This window comes from Azolla caroliniana, unplaced genomic scaffold (assembly GCF_043228905.1).
Source record: "Azolla caroliniana isolate FFs.n. ecotype wild unplaced genomic scaffold, voAzoCaro1.0.p SCAF_17, whole genome shotgun sequence".
Lineage (NCBI taxonomy): Eukaryota > Viridiplantae > Streptophyta > Polypodiopsida > Salviniales > Salviniaceae > Azolla > Azolla caroliniana.
In genome coordinates, this window is record NW_028230452.1 from 4022761 (window position 1) to 4038240 (window position 15480).

General features: G+C 39.6%; 4 protein-coding genes across 6 annotated transcripts; 2 read left to right on the plus strand and 2 right to left on the minus strand.

Annotated features, from left to right (window-relative positions):
• The first annotated feature begins 596 nt into the window (after positions 1-596).
• On the plus strand, positions 597-2849 carry LOC147852889 (protein yippee-like). Of its 3 annotated transcripts, none has more exons than XM_087332781.1 (6): positions 597-689; positions 1303-1445; positions 1770-1813; positions 1905-2013; positions 2317-2372; positions 2460-2849. In XM_087332781.1, the coding sequence occupies exons 2-6, from the start codon at positions 1350-1352 to the stop codon at positions 2542-2544; spliced, it is 390 nt and encodes a 129-aa protein (XP_087188907.1). In that variant the 5' UTR covers positions 597-689; positions 1303-1349; the 3' UTR covers positions 2545-2849. The 3 variants fall into 3 exon arrangements, with proteins under 3 accessions (XP_087188907.1, XP_087188909.1, XP_087188908.1); XM_087332783.1 differs by having other exon boundaries at positions 630-648; XM_087332782.1 differs by lacking the exon at positions 597-689 and adding an exon at positions 776-940.
• Positions 2850-3584: 735 nt separating this feature from the next.
• LOC147852890 (pentatricopeptide repeat-containing protein At5g27110-like) lies at positions 3585-5957 on the minus strand. The gene has a single exon (XM_087333619.1). It carries the CDS (start codon positions 5913-5915, stop codon positions 3861-3863), a length of 2055 nt encoding a protein of 684 aa, XP_087189745.1. The 5' UTR covers positions 5916-5957; the 3' UTR covers positions 3585-3860.
• Positions 5958-6814: 857 nt separating this feature from the next.
• LOC147852891 (pentatricopeptide repeat-containing protein At3g26782, mitochondrial-like) lies at positions 6815-10236 on the plus strand. Its single transcript, XM_087333390.1, has 2 exons — positions 6815-9027; positions 9094-10236. Exons 1-2 carry the CDS (start codon positions 7002-7004, stop codon positions 9351-9353), a joined length of 2286 nt encoding a protein of 761 aa, XP_087189516.1. The 5' UTR covers positions 6815-7001; the 3' UTR covers positions 9354-10236.
• A 2479-nt stretch (positions 10237-12715) lies between these two features.
• Positions 12716-14969, minus strand: LOC147852892 (linamarin synthase 2-like). Its single transcript, XM_087333652.1, has 2 exons — positions 14069-14969; positions 12716-13888 (listed from the first exon to the last, which is right to left on the minus strand). The coding sequence occupies exons 1-2, from the start codon at positions 14712-14714 to the stop codon at positions 12909-12911; spliced, it is 1626 nt and encodes a 541-aa protein (XP_087189778.1). The 5' UTR covers positions 14715-14969; the 3' UTR covers positions 12716-12908.
• Between the last annotated feature and the right edge of the window lie 511 nt (positions 14970-15480).

Sequence of the window (15480 nt, forward strand, 5' to 3'; positions counted from 1 at the left end):
ATGCTGCATACAAGAAAAGAAGAAAATGGATATGGCATTGCTCTTGTAAAAGGAAAACTGTAATAAAGAAGATCGATCAAAGAGTGGTTGGAGCAATGTGCATTAGTAAAGGAATCTACTAGGTAAGAAAGGATTGATCAAAAACCAGGAGATTGGTTTGGGCAACATAGTTTTGTTTTTCTGTATTTTTTGTTTTGGCAAAGGAATTAACTAGGAAAAAATGTGTGAAAGGAGTGTGATGCCATAATATAGAATCATGGGCAAGACAAACAAATCTTTGTCAGATCATATAGACGACAATTAAAAAGATGGGAAGAATCAAAGATTTTTTTCCCCAATTTGGAGTGACGGGTCTGCATTGAAAAATTGGTTTGCATTGACGAGACTACATATTGTTCTGATCGGGTGTTTATGCAGGCCAGGGCACACGGATAGCAATAAAGACCAGACTCTAGGGGAAAAGTGATCCTCGTAGTCAAACACCTTTAGCACGCAACATTGAATACCAGACCAGATTCCAGACACGACACCATGATGTGTGAATCAAACAGGAGAATGCACTAAGTATATACAGATACATATGCACAATGCACAGAGAGAGAGAGAAAGAGAGAAGCAGATAAGTGTGATGCAGAAGACACAGTCGATGTAAGGAAAGCCAAAACTCTCTGTCTCAAAATAATTTATGTGTAAGCAGCTTTTGCCTTTTCTTTTTACATTTTTTCTTTCACTTTTGTATTTCTCAGCAACCCACCCTTTCTTTCAGCCTCTGATATCTATCACGCATGCTTCCTCCCCCCCCCTCCCCTCTCTGTCTGAGGACCTTACCTTCCCCCCTTCAAGAAGAAAGAAAGAATAATGAAGAAATAAGAAGCACAATAGACGATAAGAGAAACCCAATTGCCAAAAGTTCCAGAAAAGGCCCCAACTTCGAAATTAGGTAACCAATCATATGATCCCCCTAGCCTGCTGGGCTTAAGACAGGAGATTTTTGTTTCACAGAGTTGTAGCCATGCCTTATTAAACACTGGCTTAGGTTTTAGAATGCCTTTATAGAAGATGGTTTTATGTCTCATCAAATTTTGATTTCTTGAGTGTTTCATCGATGAGGTGTGGAAGGCTATGGAGATAACTTTTGAGGTGTCAAAATAGATCAATTTTATCAAACCTTGGTCGGGATCATGAGTCTCATTTATGAATGAATGCATCGGGACTACTGTTGTGATTTGTTAAAGTGGTTTAATTCTAAGCATGAATTTGGAGTGGATACAGAGCTAAATTTGTGATGTGTGTGGACTGCAGAGAAGAATAAACAAGAAAGATTCTGCGGTGATTGGGCCTTGTGAGACATGGGAAAACTATTTTTGGTACAATTGGATGGAAGGGTGTACAGTTGTCGCATTTGCAAGACCCATCTTGCAAGCATTCATCAGCTCCTCTCAAAGGTGTGATGTCTTTGAGATTTCGGCTAATCATATCAGGAGCTCAAATGTCTTAAAATATGCAAATAAGGCAGTCATTTTTAGAAGTTATAAGTGGATGCTGTAGGATCATACTCATGATTACATACCAAACCTAATAAACACGGTTAATTTCTTAAAACATGTGAGTCGGCATGGTTAATTAATTAAAACATAAGAGTCTGATGGTAAACTAAGCTGGCATTTCGATATAAATTCCCCTTTAAACCTTGAACATTCATTGCATTTGTTGTCTTAATCATCTTCAACTGCATCTCAAGCTGACCCAATAATTCTACTTATTTCCAGGACTTCTACTGCAAGAATGGGAAGGGTTACCTATTCAACGAAGTGTATGTTCTTCCAAGAAGCAATAAAATCTTGTAACAAATTGATTATTACTTCATGCATAGTGTGGAGCTGGCATGTGTGGGCATGTTGCAGGGTTAATGTATATGAAGGCCCTTTAGAAGAAAGGATGATGCAAACGGGATTATATATTGTTGTGGACATTCTTTGCAACTGTTGCCAACAAGTAGTTGGATGGAAATATGTAAGTGTGCAACATCTATTATTTGTATTCACTATTCTAGGGTGTGATGTTTCAATACAAACTAAGTCCAAAGAGGCAATATGAATATCTAATGATGTGTTGATGCTTATCCAACTTGCATTGAAATTTCACTAGAAACAAGTAGACCAGGGATGTAAATGCCATGTAAAGAAGAATATGTTTTAAGCGTCAAATCCTAGAAGCCATGTAATCCATAAGTTGGGAGTCGAAATCCTGTGCCCTCTCCATTAATTATTCTCCTGTCTTTCTGACACTTCTGGTCACATATGGTGTGATGAGCAGGAGACGGCACGTGAGGAGACGGAGACATATAAAGAAGGGAAATCCATACTAGAAAGGTATGTGGAATATCAATTGGTTTATGATTCAATTGAAATGCATAATGATGTGATTAAATATACTGTCAATATCTTCTCTTTTTCCAGAGCAAAGATAATAGGTGGTGGTTGTGCGGACTTATACCTGGAAAGTGCTCCAATTATCAGTGTCCCAATAACAGAATTTCGGTAGCTATTTCAAAACAAAAATATAAACTTAAAACAAGAATCTTCAACGAAATGTACATACATGTTAATAGACATTCAATTAAAATTTACACCACAAAGAAATTCCAATGCAAGATTTCTTGCAAAGGACTAATAAATAATCATATCCCTCTATGGAAGAGAGATGCTCTTCAACATTTGACCTATTCATGGCAAAATATTAAGTTTTTAACTTCATAATGAACTACTAATTTCTATCCAATATTGGGCTGTTTGTAGAGCCTTCAATTTTCAAAGATAGTATTGAAATGAAGGTATTGCACAAGATTATTTATTTTTAGTTCGAATCAATGAAGTAAACAGGTTCGAGCTCAATTATTGATGGTTTAACAATGTCAAGCATCTAATGTCTTGAACATGATGGATTCTAGAATAGTAATGTTTTATTGCTAACTTTCAGAAGAACCTAACACTTAAATATTTGCCTTTCAGAATGTTATAACTTATTAAACATTTGTGTATTCCGTAAATAGTGAATCTCTCTTACCAATAAATGCCAATGTAGAGTCACAAGAGGTAATTCCTCATGCTTGTCATGTGTGTCCTAATCCTCTCAATTGGTTTTATGAGTCCTAATTCATATGATGTAAAACTAATCTTCTTGTGAGCAATTATAGTATGTATCATGTAAAGTAGGTTGGATGTCATTCCTTCTTTGTAAATTGACATTTTGCATTTCACATGGTTCTGTACAAGGGTATTTATGAATTAATGTGGTTCAGACCATAACTTCTTATTAATTTGAATCAGTAATTACCCTCAAAAGAACAGTCAGCTGCTCACCTTCCCACCTCGGGCTATAACAGAACATTTTGGATTCTGTCACATAAGATGTACTGCATGCTTTGAAAGAGGTTATTATAGAGGTGGACCCAATCCCCTACACTGGACACAATCTTACGAGACTTTTTGTCTCTTCATAACATGCAAAATCACTAGACAAGAGACACTTATTTAAAGCATGTGGCAATGCAAATGATATTAAGTTAAACCCATTCCTTTTAATCAAGTTGGATGAAAGAATGCATTAAGCTTTTAATCATCTAGGAATATACAGAGTTAATTTCTCTTACTCTACACGGTTTATAGGCATCCAATCTACAGAATACTTCATTCATCCAACACCTAGTATGAGATATCAAACTGCACATTTATCAAACTGCACATTGCTCCTTGCTGAAAGCTATAAAGCTGGAAAAGTACTCTTAAAGGAATGAGGCCAATGACCTTCTATTCCCCCAAGGATGAGTGCTAGTCCTTCAAATGCAAAGATCACATATGTTACCATTCAAGTGATACTTGATCAATACATTTAGTGTTCAAAGTGTGTAGAATCTTGGTTGCTTCATCTTCCATGCCAACTCTATAATACAAATCTGCAAGCATGAAATATGGGGCAGAACTGTCAGGCTCAAGCTGAAATAATTTGTTTGCATATTCTATTCCTCTGCTTAGATCCATTTCAGATTTACATGCGGACAACAAGGTCATCCAAGAAACAACACTTGCTTCCATGGGCATCTTAGCAATGAGGTCCTCAGCATCTTCTAGTTGCCCAGCTCTACCAAAGAGATCAATCATGCAATTGTAATGCTCTTCAAAAGGCTCTATTTTATGATCTAGAGTCATGGACATAAAATAGACAGATCCTTCCTCGACCATACCGGCATGACTACAAGCAGATAGAATGATAACAAACGTAACCTCATTTGGAGGGCATACACTTGTCTCTTTCATTGCATTGAAAAGCGCAATGCTAGCTTTACTATCTCCATGATGAGAATAGGCTGAAATCATTGTATTCCATGAGACTGTATCCTTACAGCCCATTTGCACGAACACATTCTCAGCATCTCGGAGGTTTCCACACTTGCTATACATGTTAAGCAAAGCATTACCGACTGCAAGATCTACCTTGACTCCCTCTTCGATAATGTGAGAATGTATGACTTTGCCTTGGTTCAATGTTGCTTCATTCGCACATGCCGATAAAATGCTTGAGAACATAACCTTATCTGGCTTCACATGGCCTTGCATTCGAGCAAAGTATTGGAGGGCATCTTGTCCTTCTCCATACTCACAAAGCAAAACAATCATTGAAGTCCATAGAAATTTATCAGGGTCTCGAAATTCTTCAAACAAAAATTGCGCCAGCTCAAGATCACCACACTTTCCATACATGTTCACAAGGGTATTTCGCACCACAGGGTCATACTCCAACTTGCTTCCTATGATGAACGCATGAATTCTTTTACCTTCGCATAGGTAAGTTGGGTTGGCACATGCCGAGAGGGTACTTGCAATGATGAAATTGTTGGGCAACAAACCTTGTAAAAGCATTTGACTGTAAAGATATATAACTTCTTGGGCATGTCCATAGAGAACATGGGCCGAAATCATGGCATTCCAAGCTTGCTCATCTAACCTAGAAATTCCTCCAAAAATAGCCCTAGCTTCATTAAGTTTCCCACATTTGGCATACATATTGATAAGGGACGTCGCGATGTTTCGGTCAGATTCGAACCCATTCTCAAGAATAGCAACATGAACTGGTTTCGCATAACATAGGAACATCTCATTATCACAAACATGTAGAGAGCTGAGAAAACTTACCTTGTTGGGGATCAAGCCTTCTTCGTGCATCCTCATGAGCATGCGGACGGCCTCTTCGGCATCACCGTGGTTTGCAATAGCAGAGATGATGGCTGTCCATGAGTGTGTGTTGGGGCACAAGATTTGTCCGAATGTGAAACAGGCATCCTCGATGCGGACGTGTTTCGCATACGTGTTCACAAGAGCTGTACCGACGGCAACGTCTTCATTGAGCCCGAGGGAATTTACCCGGACATGGAGGCATTTCACAAGGGGAAGGGTGCTGCCAATTCGGGGTTGAGTTCGACCCAAATAGGGGGAATGGGCAGAGCCACCATCCGGTTGTGGATGTTTGAATGCACATGCAGAAATGATGCTAGCATAAATGAATTTGTTTGGGAGTAGGCATGCTCTGTTCTCCATGTCATGGAAGAGTTGGATGGAGGCGTTGGGATGGTATTCGGAGATCGCCGAGATGATGAAGTTCCATGAGTGATGATTAGGGTTTGGGAGGTGTGAGAAGAGGGAAAGGGAAGTGGAGGGGGATCCACAAGAGCCATAGATTCTGATGAGGAGGTTGAGGAGGAGGGTCTTATGGGAAAGGCCTTTGCATACTATCTCATGATGCAACAGGGTTGCTTCCAGGAACACAGCACTTGTGCTGCTTTGATCACAAGCAAGGAGCTGAAGAAGAAGGGTTGCATATGATGAGCCTGCACCCTTCCCTTCTCCTTTTCCAATCATTTGTCAAAAAGCCCAATGTCCCATCTTATGTGTTCTAAGGTTTAGGGTTTAGGGTTTAGGGATTTATCACTTAGGACAGCCAATGTTAGCACACTATCTCGGAGCATTTAACTCTTGGTGGGCGTGATCTTGCGTCGACCAATGTTTCATCGATAGCAAACATCATGGTATTGGTTTACCACTCTAGACGCATTTAAATCCCAAGTCTCTACTGCCTCAAGAGTGGTCTCGGAAGATCACAATCTTCGGATAAAACCTCAGTCAAGAGACATTTGTAAACCACATACAAAACCCGGGTACAGGTTTTGCCACTCTCGGAGGACAGTTTTGGTTCATTCGTTTCAATGGTTCATAGGACTAGTCATGATCTTTTATCAAACAACAACATTCCAAAGATCTCTTGTTGATGATCAATGTTCAGAGGCATTTGATCAATATACATCATGATATCATGTCGAACCACATCCCAGATATCTCTCGCTGATCAACTTTTCAGAGGCATGTTATCAGCACACATGATGATACCATTTCAAACAATACTTGCGGACATGCTTTTAAAAAAGGTGACCCATAAGCTTTAATACCAATCAATTGCATACATAGCTCACTTCCCACAAAATCTAAGCATGTGTGAATGAGTACTTAGGTTTTGGATTGGAGATCTTCGAACATCATCATGATTGGAAAACCCCAACAGATGATGGTAAGATTTCGGCAAAAGCCATCTTCAAGCCCATCCCATCGAGAAATGGCTTTTAGGGTTTAGGATTTAGGGTTTAAGGTTTAGGGTTTAGGAAAAAAGCCCAATGGCACATAAACCCCCCTTCCTTCCTTCCTTCCTTCCATATGAAGAAGAAGAAGAAGAAGAAGAAGAAGAAGTTGAAGAAAAGAAGAGAGGCCCAATGGCACATAAACCCCTTCCTTCCACATGATGAAGAGATGGGAAACAGAGCTTTCCCCTGCCTGCCTGCCTGCCTCTCTTCTCTGTTTCATGATTCTCTCCTCCGGTTTGTTTGGGCTATGGAAACCTGCTCGTCCTCCGAGTTCCTTATCACACCTAGCAAACACAGGATTCTCTGACGCAAAATGTCCCTCCGGCCTTTATCTCCTTCACCCTCCTGCATTCCTTCCATACCGCTGCGGTGGTTCTCTCCATCCGTTCCTTCTTTTGAGCTGAATCATGAGGTTTCCACCACCGCGCCGTTCGACACCGTCTCCGATCAAATCGTGCAACAGAAGTTACACAGTAGAAACGCATCGCAAAGATCCAGAGATGGAGATCCTGTTCGAAATTCTGGAACATCTGGATCTACGGGAATCTCAGAACCTAATCATATCAGCTCAAATTTTCCTTTGTCTCGATCTGCGTATCCTTCCCTTTTGAGATTCTGTGGGGGTAATAAATCAATCGTAGAAGGAACGAAAATCTATGACAATATGGTGAGAAATGGGCACGAATCAGATCAGTTTCTTTCCAACCTTGTTTTGCAAATGTTTTGTGAATGTGGATTGATGAGGGAGGCTCGAAAAATCTTTGGAATGCAACGAAAACATGATTTGTTTTCATGGAATTTCATGATCAAAGCTTGTTCTAGATATGGTTTGGGAAAAGAATCGTTGCAGTTATTCCACAAAATGCATAGAGAAGCTATGCTCCCTGACATGTTTATCTTTTCAACCTTGATTTCTGCATGTTCTAGTAGTATGGCTTTAATAGAAGGAAAAAAACTTCATGCTCGTGTTATACTGGATCATTCTGAATTTGAATGTGTATTAGGAACTGCATTAATCAATCTTTATGGAAAATGTGGCTTCCCTATTGATGCTCAAAACGCATTTGATAGAATGCATAAGAGAGATGTGGTCGCCTGGACTGCTATTATTGATGCTTATCTCCATGTGGGAGATATCAAAGAAGCATTAGAACGCTATGTGGCTATGTATAGAGATGGCATAATGCCTGATCTGTTCATCATCACTAGCATACTTGAAGCTTGTGCAAACCAGGTGAAGGATAGAGAGGGCAAAGAAATGCATTCTTTTATTCGTGGAAGCTTGTTTGAAAAAGATGCTATAGTAGGAAATGCCCTCATCAATATGTATGGAAAGTGTAAGAATGTGGATGATGCAATAAAAGTTTTTGTAAATATTCCATTGAAAGATGTTGTTTCATGGAATGCAATGATTGTTGCTTATGCAGAGAATGGGTTTGTGAACCATGCACTTGATTTGTTTGATGAGATGAGGCTTAAAGAGATAAAACCTGACGAGACAACCTATGTAAGCATTTTTTCCATATGTGCAACTTTTGGAGCAATAGAAAGAGGTAAGAAAATACATCTAGCTATATCTGATTTTATATTGGATTTGGATAATCTTGTGAGTGCTTCTATCATCGACATGTATGGGCAATGTGGTCTTTTGGCTGACGCTATTGATTTGTTTCAGAAATTGCCCAAGCATCATGTTAGTTTCTGGAATGCTCTTCTAGCAGCACATGCCCATATTGGCAATGGGATAGATTCAATATCAATCTTTCAGGAATTGCAGGCTGCGGGGATTTCACCCAACAAAGACACTTATATTAGTCTTCTCTCTGCATGCGGCAAGGCTGGGCTAATAGATGAAGGTTATGGGTATTTTGAATCAATGGTTCGGGACAATGGAATTTTCCCTGCCATAGAACATTATAATTGCATGATCTACATGCTCGGTAGGGCAAAAAAGCTTAGTGATGCAGTTAATTTAATTGGTAAAATGCCTATAGAACCTAATATAGCCACATGGTTGACACTGCTTGCTGCTTGTAGGAACCATGTTGACATAAAGCGAGGTGAAAGAGTCGCAAAGCATCTTTTCCGACTTGTACCACAAAATCCTACTCCATATCAGATGTTGTGTCAAATGTATTTGGCAGATAATAGGGATGCAGATGCTCTGAACATTCAAAAATTGATGAGAGACAATGAAGCAATCCAGGAGACATTGGATTGTAGTTCCATTGAGGTAAATAGCCTAATACATACCTTCCTTGCAAATGATCAAACACATCCACAGAAAGATGAGGTATATTTAAAGCTTGCAAGCCTTAACAAGATGATGGCTCAAGAAGGTATAGAAAATAGAGGAGATAAGGTACCAGATGCCTTGGACAGTGGATATCATAGTGAAAAAGAAGGTATAGAAAATGGAGGAGATAAGGTACCAGATGCCTTGGACAGTGGATATCATAGTGAAAACGTTGCTGTAGCTTTTGGTATGCTAAACACATCTTCGAAAACACGTATATTTGTCACCAAAAACTCAAGAATTTGTTCGCAGAGTCACACTCAAATCAAATTCATCTCACAAAAATTTGATAGAGAGATTGTTTTGAGGGATGCAGTTTGCCTCCATCTTATGAAGGGAGGTGTTTGCTCATGTGGTGATTATTGGTAACTTGTTGTTTCAATGTGAGGGATGAGTGTCTCTCACTCTGTTCGTCTGCTCACACTATACATCCTGCAATGTCACACATATAATGTGTAATGATCATTCATTGCAAGCATGAATATCTTGCCAAAGGCCATGCTTGAGGAGAGCTTTCTTTCTTTCGATGTGGATGACCAGGTTATCATAACAAATCATTTTTAAAGAGTTTATCGAGGCCATCATATGTTGCAGGAATTTCTGTTTAAGAAGATAATTGTCACTGAAATTGATAAGAAAGTGAAGAGATGTATGTGTACATCAAAGTCCCATGAATGGTTGTTTGGGAAGAGATTCATTCCTTAACTGCAGAACAAGGTGAAGGTATATGTATCGTACAGGCTTCAGTGGTTGCTTTACTTGGAAAGAAATACGTGCATTACATATAGAGCAAGTTGGCGAGAGATGTCTCTTATAACCTTCATATTGCGGTCATTATGGATATGGACTTTGTGATTCCATGGAATGCTTCAAGATCTTTTTGTGATTATATTATTGCAACTGGCATCAATGATGAGAAATGCTCTATTCTCGGCAATGTAAAATTTGCGCAATCTCGGTAAAATTCTGCAAACAAATCATATTTTCTGTTTACTGAGATTTTTATACAAATCATATTAGAGCTGTTTATATGCATATGCACAAACAGCAAATTATTCTTACCACCAATCCAAGACATGCCGAAAATCATGTATACACGCACCATTGTCATCAATGAAAAGCAATGATGATGTATATATAGCAAACATTCAACTAAGGAAACTCCTGAGTTTGCCATTCTCCATGGTGTGCTCTCAACATGTGATCAACACTTGTATATTGTAACTTAATGTCAGTGCAATATCTATTTTCATTGCCTGCATTTAAAGAATTACCTACTACACACACACACACGTGTATGTATATATGTAAAATTAACTATATTCCTGTTATCTTATACTAAAAACAAATCTATGAGGTTATTAAGATTTAATTTATTAATTGCTCTCTATTTGCCAAGTGAGATAGTGTCCTAATTAGTACACATAGTTAAGAAATTGAGTTTGCTAATTATGTGTTTGGTTAAGTATCTTCCCAATTAAGATAATTATATGAAAGATTAATTTGCTAAATTTGCCTCTAATTAAAATATTCATTTGGTATTATGACATGTCCCACCATTTATGTGACACCCAAAACCACGTGATTAAAATATGACATGTTAACCATTAAGAACAAGTTCATTAGTAGGCCATATTTTTTTATTATTTGAAATATTAGAAATAAGTATTGACACAAGTTAATTCTTCAATTCTTTCATTATTGATTAATGGCCCCTTCAACTTCAATTTTCAATGTGTTTTGGCACATGTTTGAACAAGTGTGATGGCAAGTAATCGCCCTCTTGGTTGCAATGGTTGTCCGAACTTTGATCTTCGACATCAACCAACTGCCCCGTAGTACCAAGAATTAGCTTGCCTATGTAAACTCAATATTTTTCAAACTTAGGTCCATGTTGGGTTGCTCTCCATTTCAAGCCATGGAGGGTACTTTCCAATGTGAATGAGTAAAACATCGACTCATCATGTTCTTTCGTAATTCCAATGTGGACAAATGAAACATCGACTCATGTTTCTCTATTTTAATATAGAATGGTTCAACAATGTATTGTACCAAGACATTTAATGCAATCAAATTTCTCTTGAAGGAAACTAGATCCTATGTTATTGTCCTTCATATTGTGGTTCCCAGCCTAAAAGCAAATTAAGACAAATTAATGGAAATGAATGACTAACAAAAAAATTGGAGACTTGAGGTTTTGGCTCTATTTGAATTCATAGGAGTGGATGATGAAAACAACATTGTCTTTTGTAGCAAATGAAATTTTTCTGTAAACAATGACCAAATAATTTACAAAGTAGTCGTTGGCCTTTTCAGTCCACTTTTATACTCTATCTATTTCCTCATGAGGGGAAGAGGTACTATAAGTGGTGTAAAGTCTTTCCTCGAGTAATATCGTTATTGGAGTGGATCAATTAGGTCTTTTACAAATACCTAATTCATAGTAATGGATGATGAGAACAACATTGTCTCATGTAGCAAGTGAAATTTTTCTATAAACAATGAACAAATCATTTACAAAGTTGTCTTTGACGTTTTGAGTCCACTTTTATACTCTTATATGTCCCTCATGAGGGGAAGAGGTACTAGAAGTAGGGTAAAATCTTTCCTCTAGTAATATCATTGTTGGAGCAGAATACCTAAAACTTCGTTTGCATTATAAATCTTTCCATAAGCCAAGGACTGAAAACAATACCATTGCCTTAAGGTGATCACAATAAGTATAAATATATTTCCCCACACTCTTATTAATACATTCTAGCTAACAACCGGCAATGGTTCGGTTCGGTTCGTGAGTGTCCAAACTGAACCGGTTAACAATTTTGAAACCTAACCATGAAACCATTAACCGAACCGTTCGGTAAAAATTCAAACAGTATAACCATCAAACCACTAAAACCCCGGTTTGTAGTTCGGTTTCGATTTTCAACTTAGGGATCAAAATTCAAAAGATTTTTCCTAAAAGGTGAGAATCGGGCTTAAAAATGAAAAGGTTGTTTACAAGAACAATTTTAACTTTTTTAAAATATTTAAAAACCAACAAACAGTTTTAACCAAACTGAACTAAACCGTTTTAATCGTCAAGCCGCGGTTTCGCGGTTCGGTTCGGTTCAAACCAAATTGTTGCTGATTTTTAATTCTAGCTATTACACCAGAATATGTAGCCCAATATAATTAGTTCACATAAAATATACACATTAAAGTTTTATGAGAACAAAACTCATGAATAATCTTGAACTTCTCTATAACTTCGTAGAATATTCTTGGACAACCATATGCCATGTGCGGTTCTTTAGAAATTGTCCAAAAATATTAAAAATATTCTCATGTTGCCCTACTATGTAAAAGTAGTGTGCAGATTATCATAAGCAAAAGTGGTTCCTAGAATCTTGAGTAAAGAGATTTCGTATAGCCTCAAAATGCATTAACCACTTTAGGCCAACTACTCTCACTACTCCTGACAATGGGCCAGTGGCAAAAGATTTTAAACCTCCGTCGACTTTTATAAAACTTTTTACACCTACTAGCTTTTAAATTTAGTCATCCTTCAACCTTCCACATTAGGAACTCCCAACACCCACAAGATTCAAACCTCTCCATTACTTGTGGGTGGATTAGCTATATACTGAAATTACAATACATTGGTTGTTGATGTGTCGTGAGATTATTTAATGCTTGTGAATCTGTGATCAATAATTTTGTCAAATGTTGAAATAATTGATACTTGGGTATGAGGGGGCAAAGAAATCAAATCTCAGAAACCCTTGTGTGATTGGCACTAAAGGACAAATTAATATCCTTCAAGAAAACACATATGAGGTAACAAGCCATATTGCTAAAAATTATATTGTCCAAACACTATTAAATAAGACTATGTTGCATATCACCATTACAAAAATTATCATTTGACCTACATTATTAATACTAAGTGCTTCGAACAACTTGTATAAACTTTTCTATATCATCATGTGATGTGCCACCAACTTGTATTGCTTTCCTTGCAGCATCTCTAAGGCTTTCAGCTCGTTTTCTCATTTGTCGACCTTCTTCTTCATGGAAAAGAACCTTTAGGGCATACTTCATGTCATTAACCTCTAACTTGTTTTTCTTGATCATGTCGCTTTGGCTTTTAATTCGTATTCCAATCTTCCATATGTCCACCACAAATTTAGCATTTGTAACTTGATCCATGAGAACTGGGTAAGGAATAATGGGGATTCCTAGGCTAATACTTTCTAGTGTAGAGTTCCAACCACAATGGCTAAGAAAGGCACCTATAGAAGGATGTGACAATACATGCAATTGAGGTGCCCAAGGGACAATAAGACCGTAGTTCATTGTGTCTTGAACAAAATTGTCAGGCACGATATCTGATAAGGAAGGTGCAGACACACACTCTCTAACAACCCAAAGGAAAGGTTGCTTCGAATCTAAGATGGCAGTGGAGATGGCAAGAAGGTCTTCAAGTGGAGGAATAAAGACACTTCCGAAAGAGATGTATAAGACGGAGCGAGGGGGCATTTTGTTGAGCCATTCGATGCAATCAAAGTTCTTTCGGGTCAAACTAGATCCTTCTACACGAACACCATCCTTTGAACTTGGGTCCCCATCGAGAAGCAAATTATACGGACAACTGGGGCCGACAAAAGAGAGGGGGACACGTGGTTCTATGTCTAGCCGCAACGCTTCCCACGTTTCCTTTTCGAGCTCTACATAAGAGTTGATGAGGATGGCGGTGTATTCGTGCAACACATCGAATTGGTGTAACATGAAGGATAAGAAGGTGTCGGAGACATCGTCTACTCGTAGCATGGTCGGGAAGCTAGTGCGTTCCATGGGGGGTAGACCGGGGAGGTCTGAAAAGGTGTCAACAACGTTGTCATGGTCGTCTCCGGTTAGGCTATCTAAAGAGACAAAACAAAGACGGGAACCCGACATTGGGGGTTTCCATTAAAACTTGAGTGTTGAGACATGAGTTAAACTTAGAGACATGACTCAAACTTGAGACACGACTTAAACTTGACACATGAGTTAAACTTGAGACATGGATAGAGTGTGTGTTGGGATGGAGGATGGTATTTTACCTTGGGGTTTGGGCGGGCGGTCATAAGGGAAGAAACCGCGGGCTACGAGGGCGGTCCTCGTGTGCCGGAAGATGGAGAAGACGGCGGCCATCTGAGTCCAGAAGAGCACGCTCGGGAGGCGGAGATCGCGTGCCATCCGGTGGACCCAATCGCTGCAAGTGCTGGAAATGACGGCCGTGGCGGGCGGGCTCAGCTTCGGGATGGCCTCTCGGATGGCCCCCTCCATTCTCACAAGGGAATCTTGGACAGCCTGCATGACATCGGATCCCATGAAGTTGAAGTCGTGCCGGACCGCCTTGTCCACCCATCGGCCATCGTCGACCCACACGAAGCGGAGCCGCCCATCATAGAGACTATATGTGGTGCTGCTTTCGATGTCCTTTCCACCTAAGCCCAAGCCCGTGGCCAGCCGCAGGTATTGTTGGCGATTGGCGAAGATAGAGACGGCATCCACGCCGTGGTGCGAGACCAGGGCATGGGCTAGACTTACCATAGGATTGATGTGTCCTTGAGCCTGGAAGGGTATCATCACCAAATGCAATGGCTGGCGGGGAGGAGGAGGATTATCGGAAGGCGAGGATGGATGACCGGAGCCCGCCGATTCGCTCCCTCCGCCGCCACCGATTACAGGGGAAAGATCAGACATGGTGGCTGCTAATTGGATTGGAAAGGGAGGGAGTGGGGGGGTGTTGTTGTGCACGTGATTTGTGTTTATGTGTGTGATGACTGTTTTGTTTTGCTGGAGAAGAAGAAGAAGAAAGAGGAGGAGGAAGAAGAAGAAGAAGAAGAAGACTTGGGAAGGAGGCCACGACTTGGGAAGGAAGAGGAAGAAGACTTGGAAGAAGAAGAAGAAGAAGACCTGGCAATCAGGCCACTTGGGATGAGGCCACTTGGGGGGCTCTCTCTTCCTCTTGGACACCCAAATCTATATATATATGTATGTATGTATGTATGTACATATACATTAATGGGCCTCTCCCTCCACATCTTCATCCTCATGAGTCATAGCATATACGTATGCGCATACGTGGATGGATGGACAATATTCCTCGAGAGTTTTGAAAGATGTTGTCCTGTTTTTATTTTTTTCCATGGACGTGATCAGCAAAGGACCGTAAGAAAAAGAAAAAGAAACCCACAGGAACGAATGGGCCCGCACAAACAACATATGCGTGAATGAAATCCCGATAGTTTACTCTTAAACTGCAAACATTGGACGAACCGCGACCCTAGAACCCGAAGGCCCCACACCCCAAGCAAGTGGTTCTATCTGTTTTTCTCTCTCCCTTTGCAACAACCAAATATGGCTTTGAGCCACTTTAATGCTTTGAAACAAGCTCTAGACGGTGGCGAGATATACTCAAGTGTGAAACATGCATTGGCTTGGGTTTTGATGTCTGAGCATCTTGTCA

Coding starts and splice junctions, on each gene's coding strand:
- LOC147852889 (XM_087332781.1), top strand. CDS start 1,350: ATGGGAAAACTATTTTTGGTACAATTGGATGGAAGGGTGTACAGTTGT. Junction 2,014..2,316: donor AAGTAGTTGGATGGAAATAT/GTAAGTGTGCAA, acceptor TGTGATGAGCAG/GAGACGGCACGTGAGGAGAC. Junction 2,373..2,459: donor GGGAAATCCATACTAGAAAG/GTATGTGGAATA, acceptor CTCTTTTTCCAG/AGCAAAGATAATAGGTGGTG.
- LOC147852890 (XM_087333619.1), bottom strand. CDS start 5,915: ATGATTGGAAAAGGAGAAGGGAAGGGTGCAGGCTCATCATATGCAACC.
- LOC147852891 (XM_087333390.1), top strand. CDS start 7,002: ATGTCCCTCCGGCCTTTATCTCCTTCACCCTCCTGCATTCCTTCCATA. Junction 9,028..9,093: donor CAAGATGATGGCTCAAGAAG/GTATAGAAAATA, acceptor GTGAAAAAGAAG/GTATAGAAAATGGAGGAGAT.
- LOC147852892 (XM_087333652.1), bottom strand. CDS start 14,714: ATGTCTGATCTTTCCCCTGTAATCGGTGGCGGCGGAGGGAGCGAATCG. Junction 13,889..14,068: donor CCGCCCGCCCAAACCCCAAG/GTAAAATACCAT, acceptor TTGTCTCTTTAG/ATAGCCTAACCGGAGACGAC.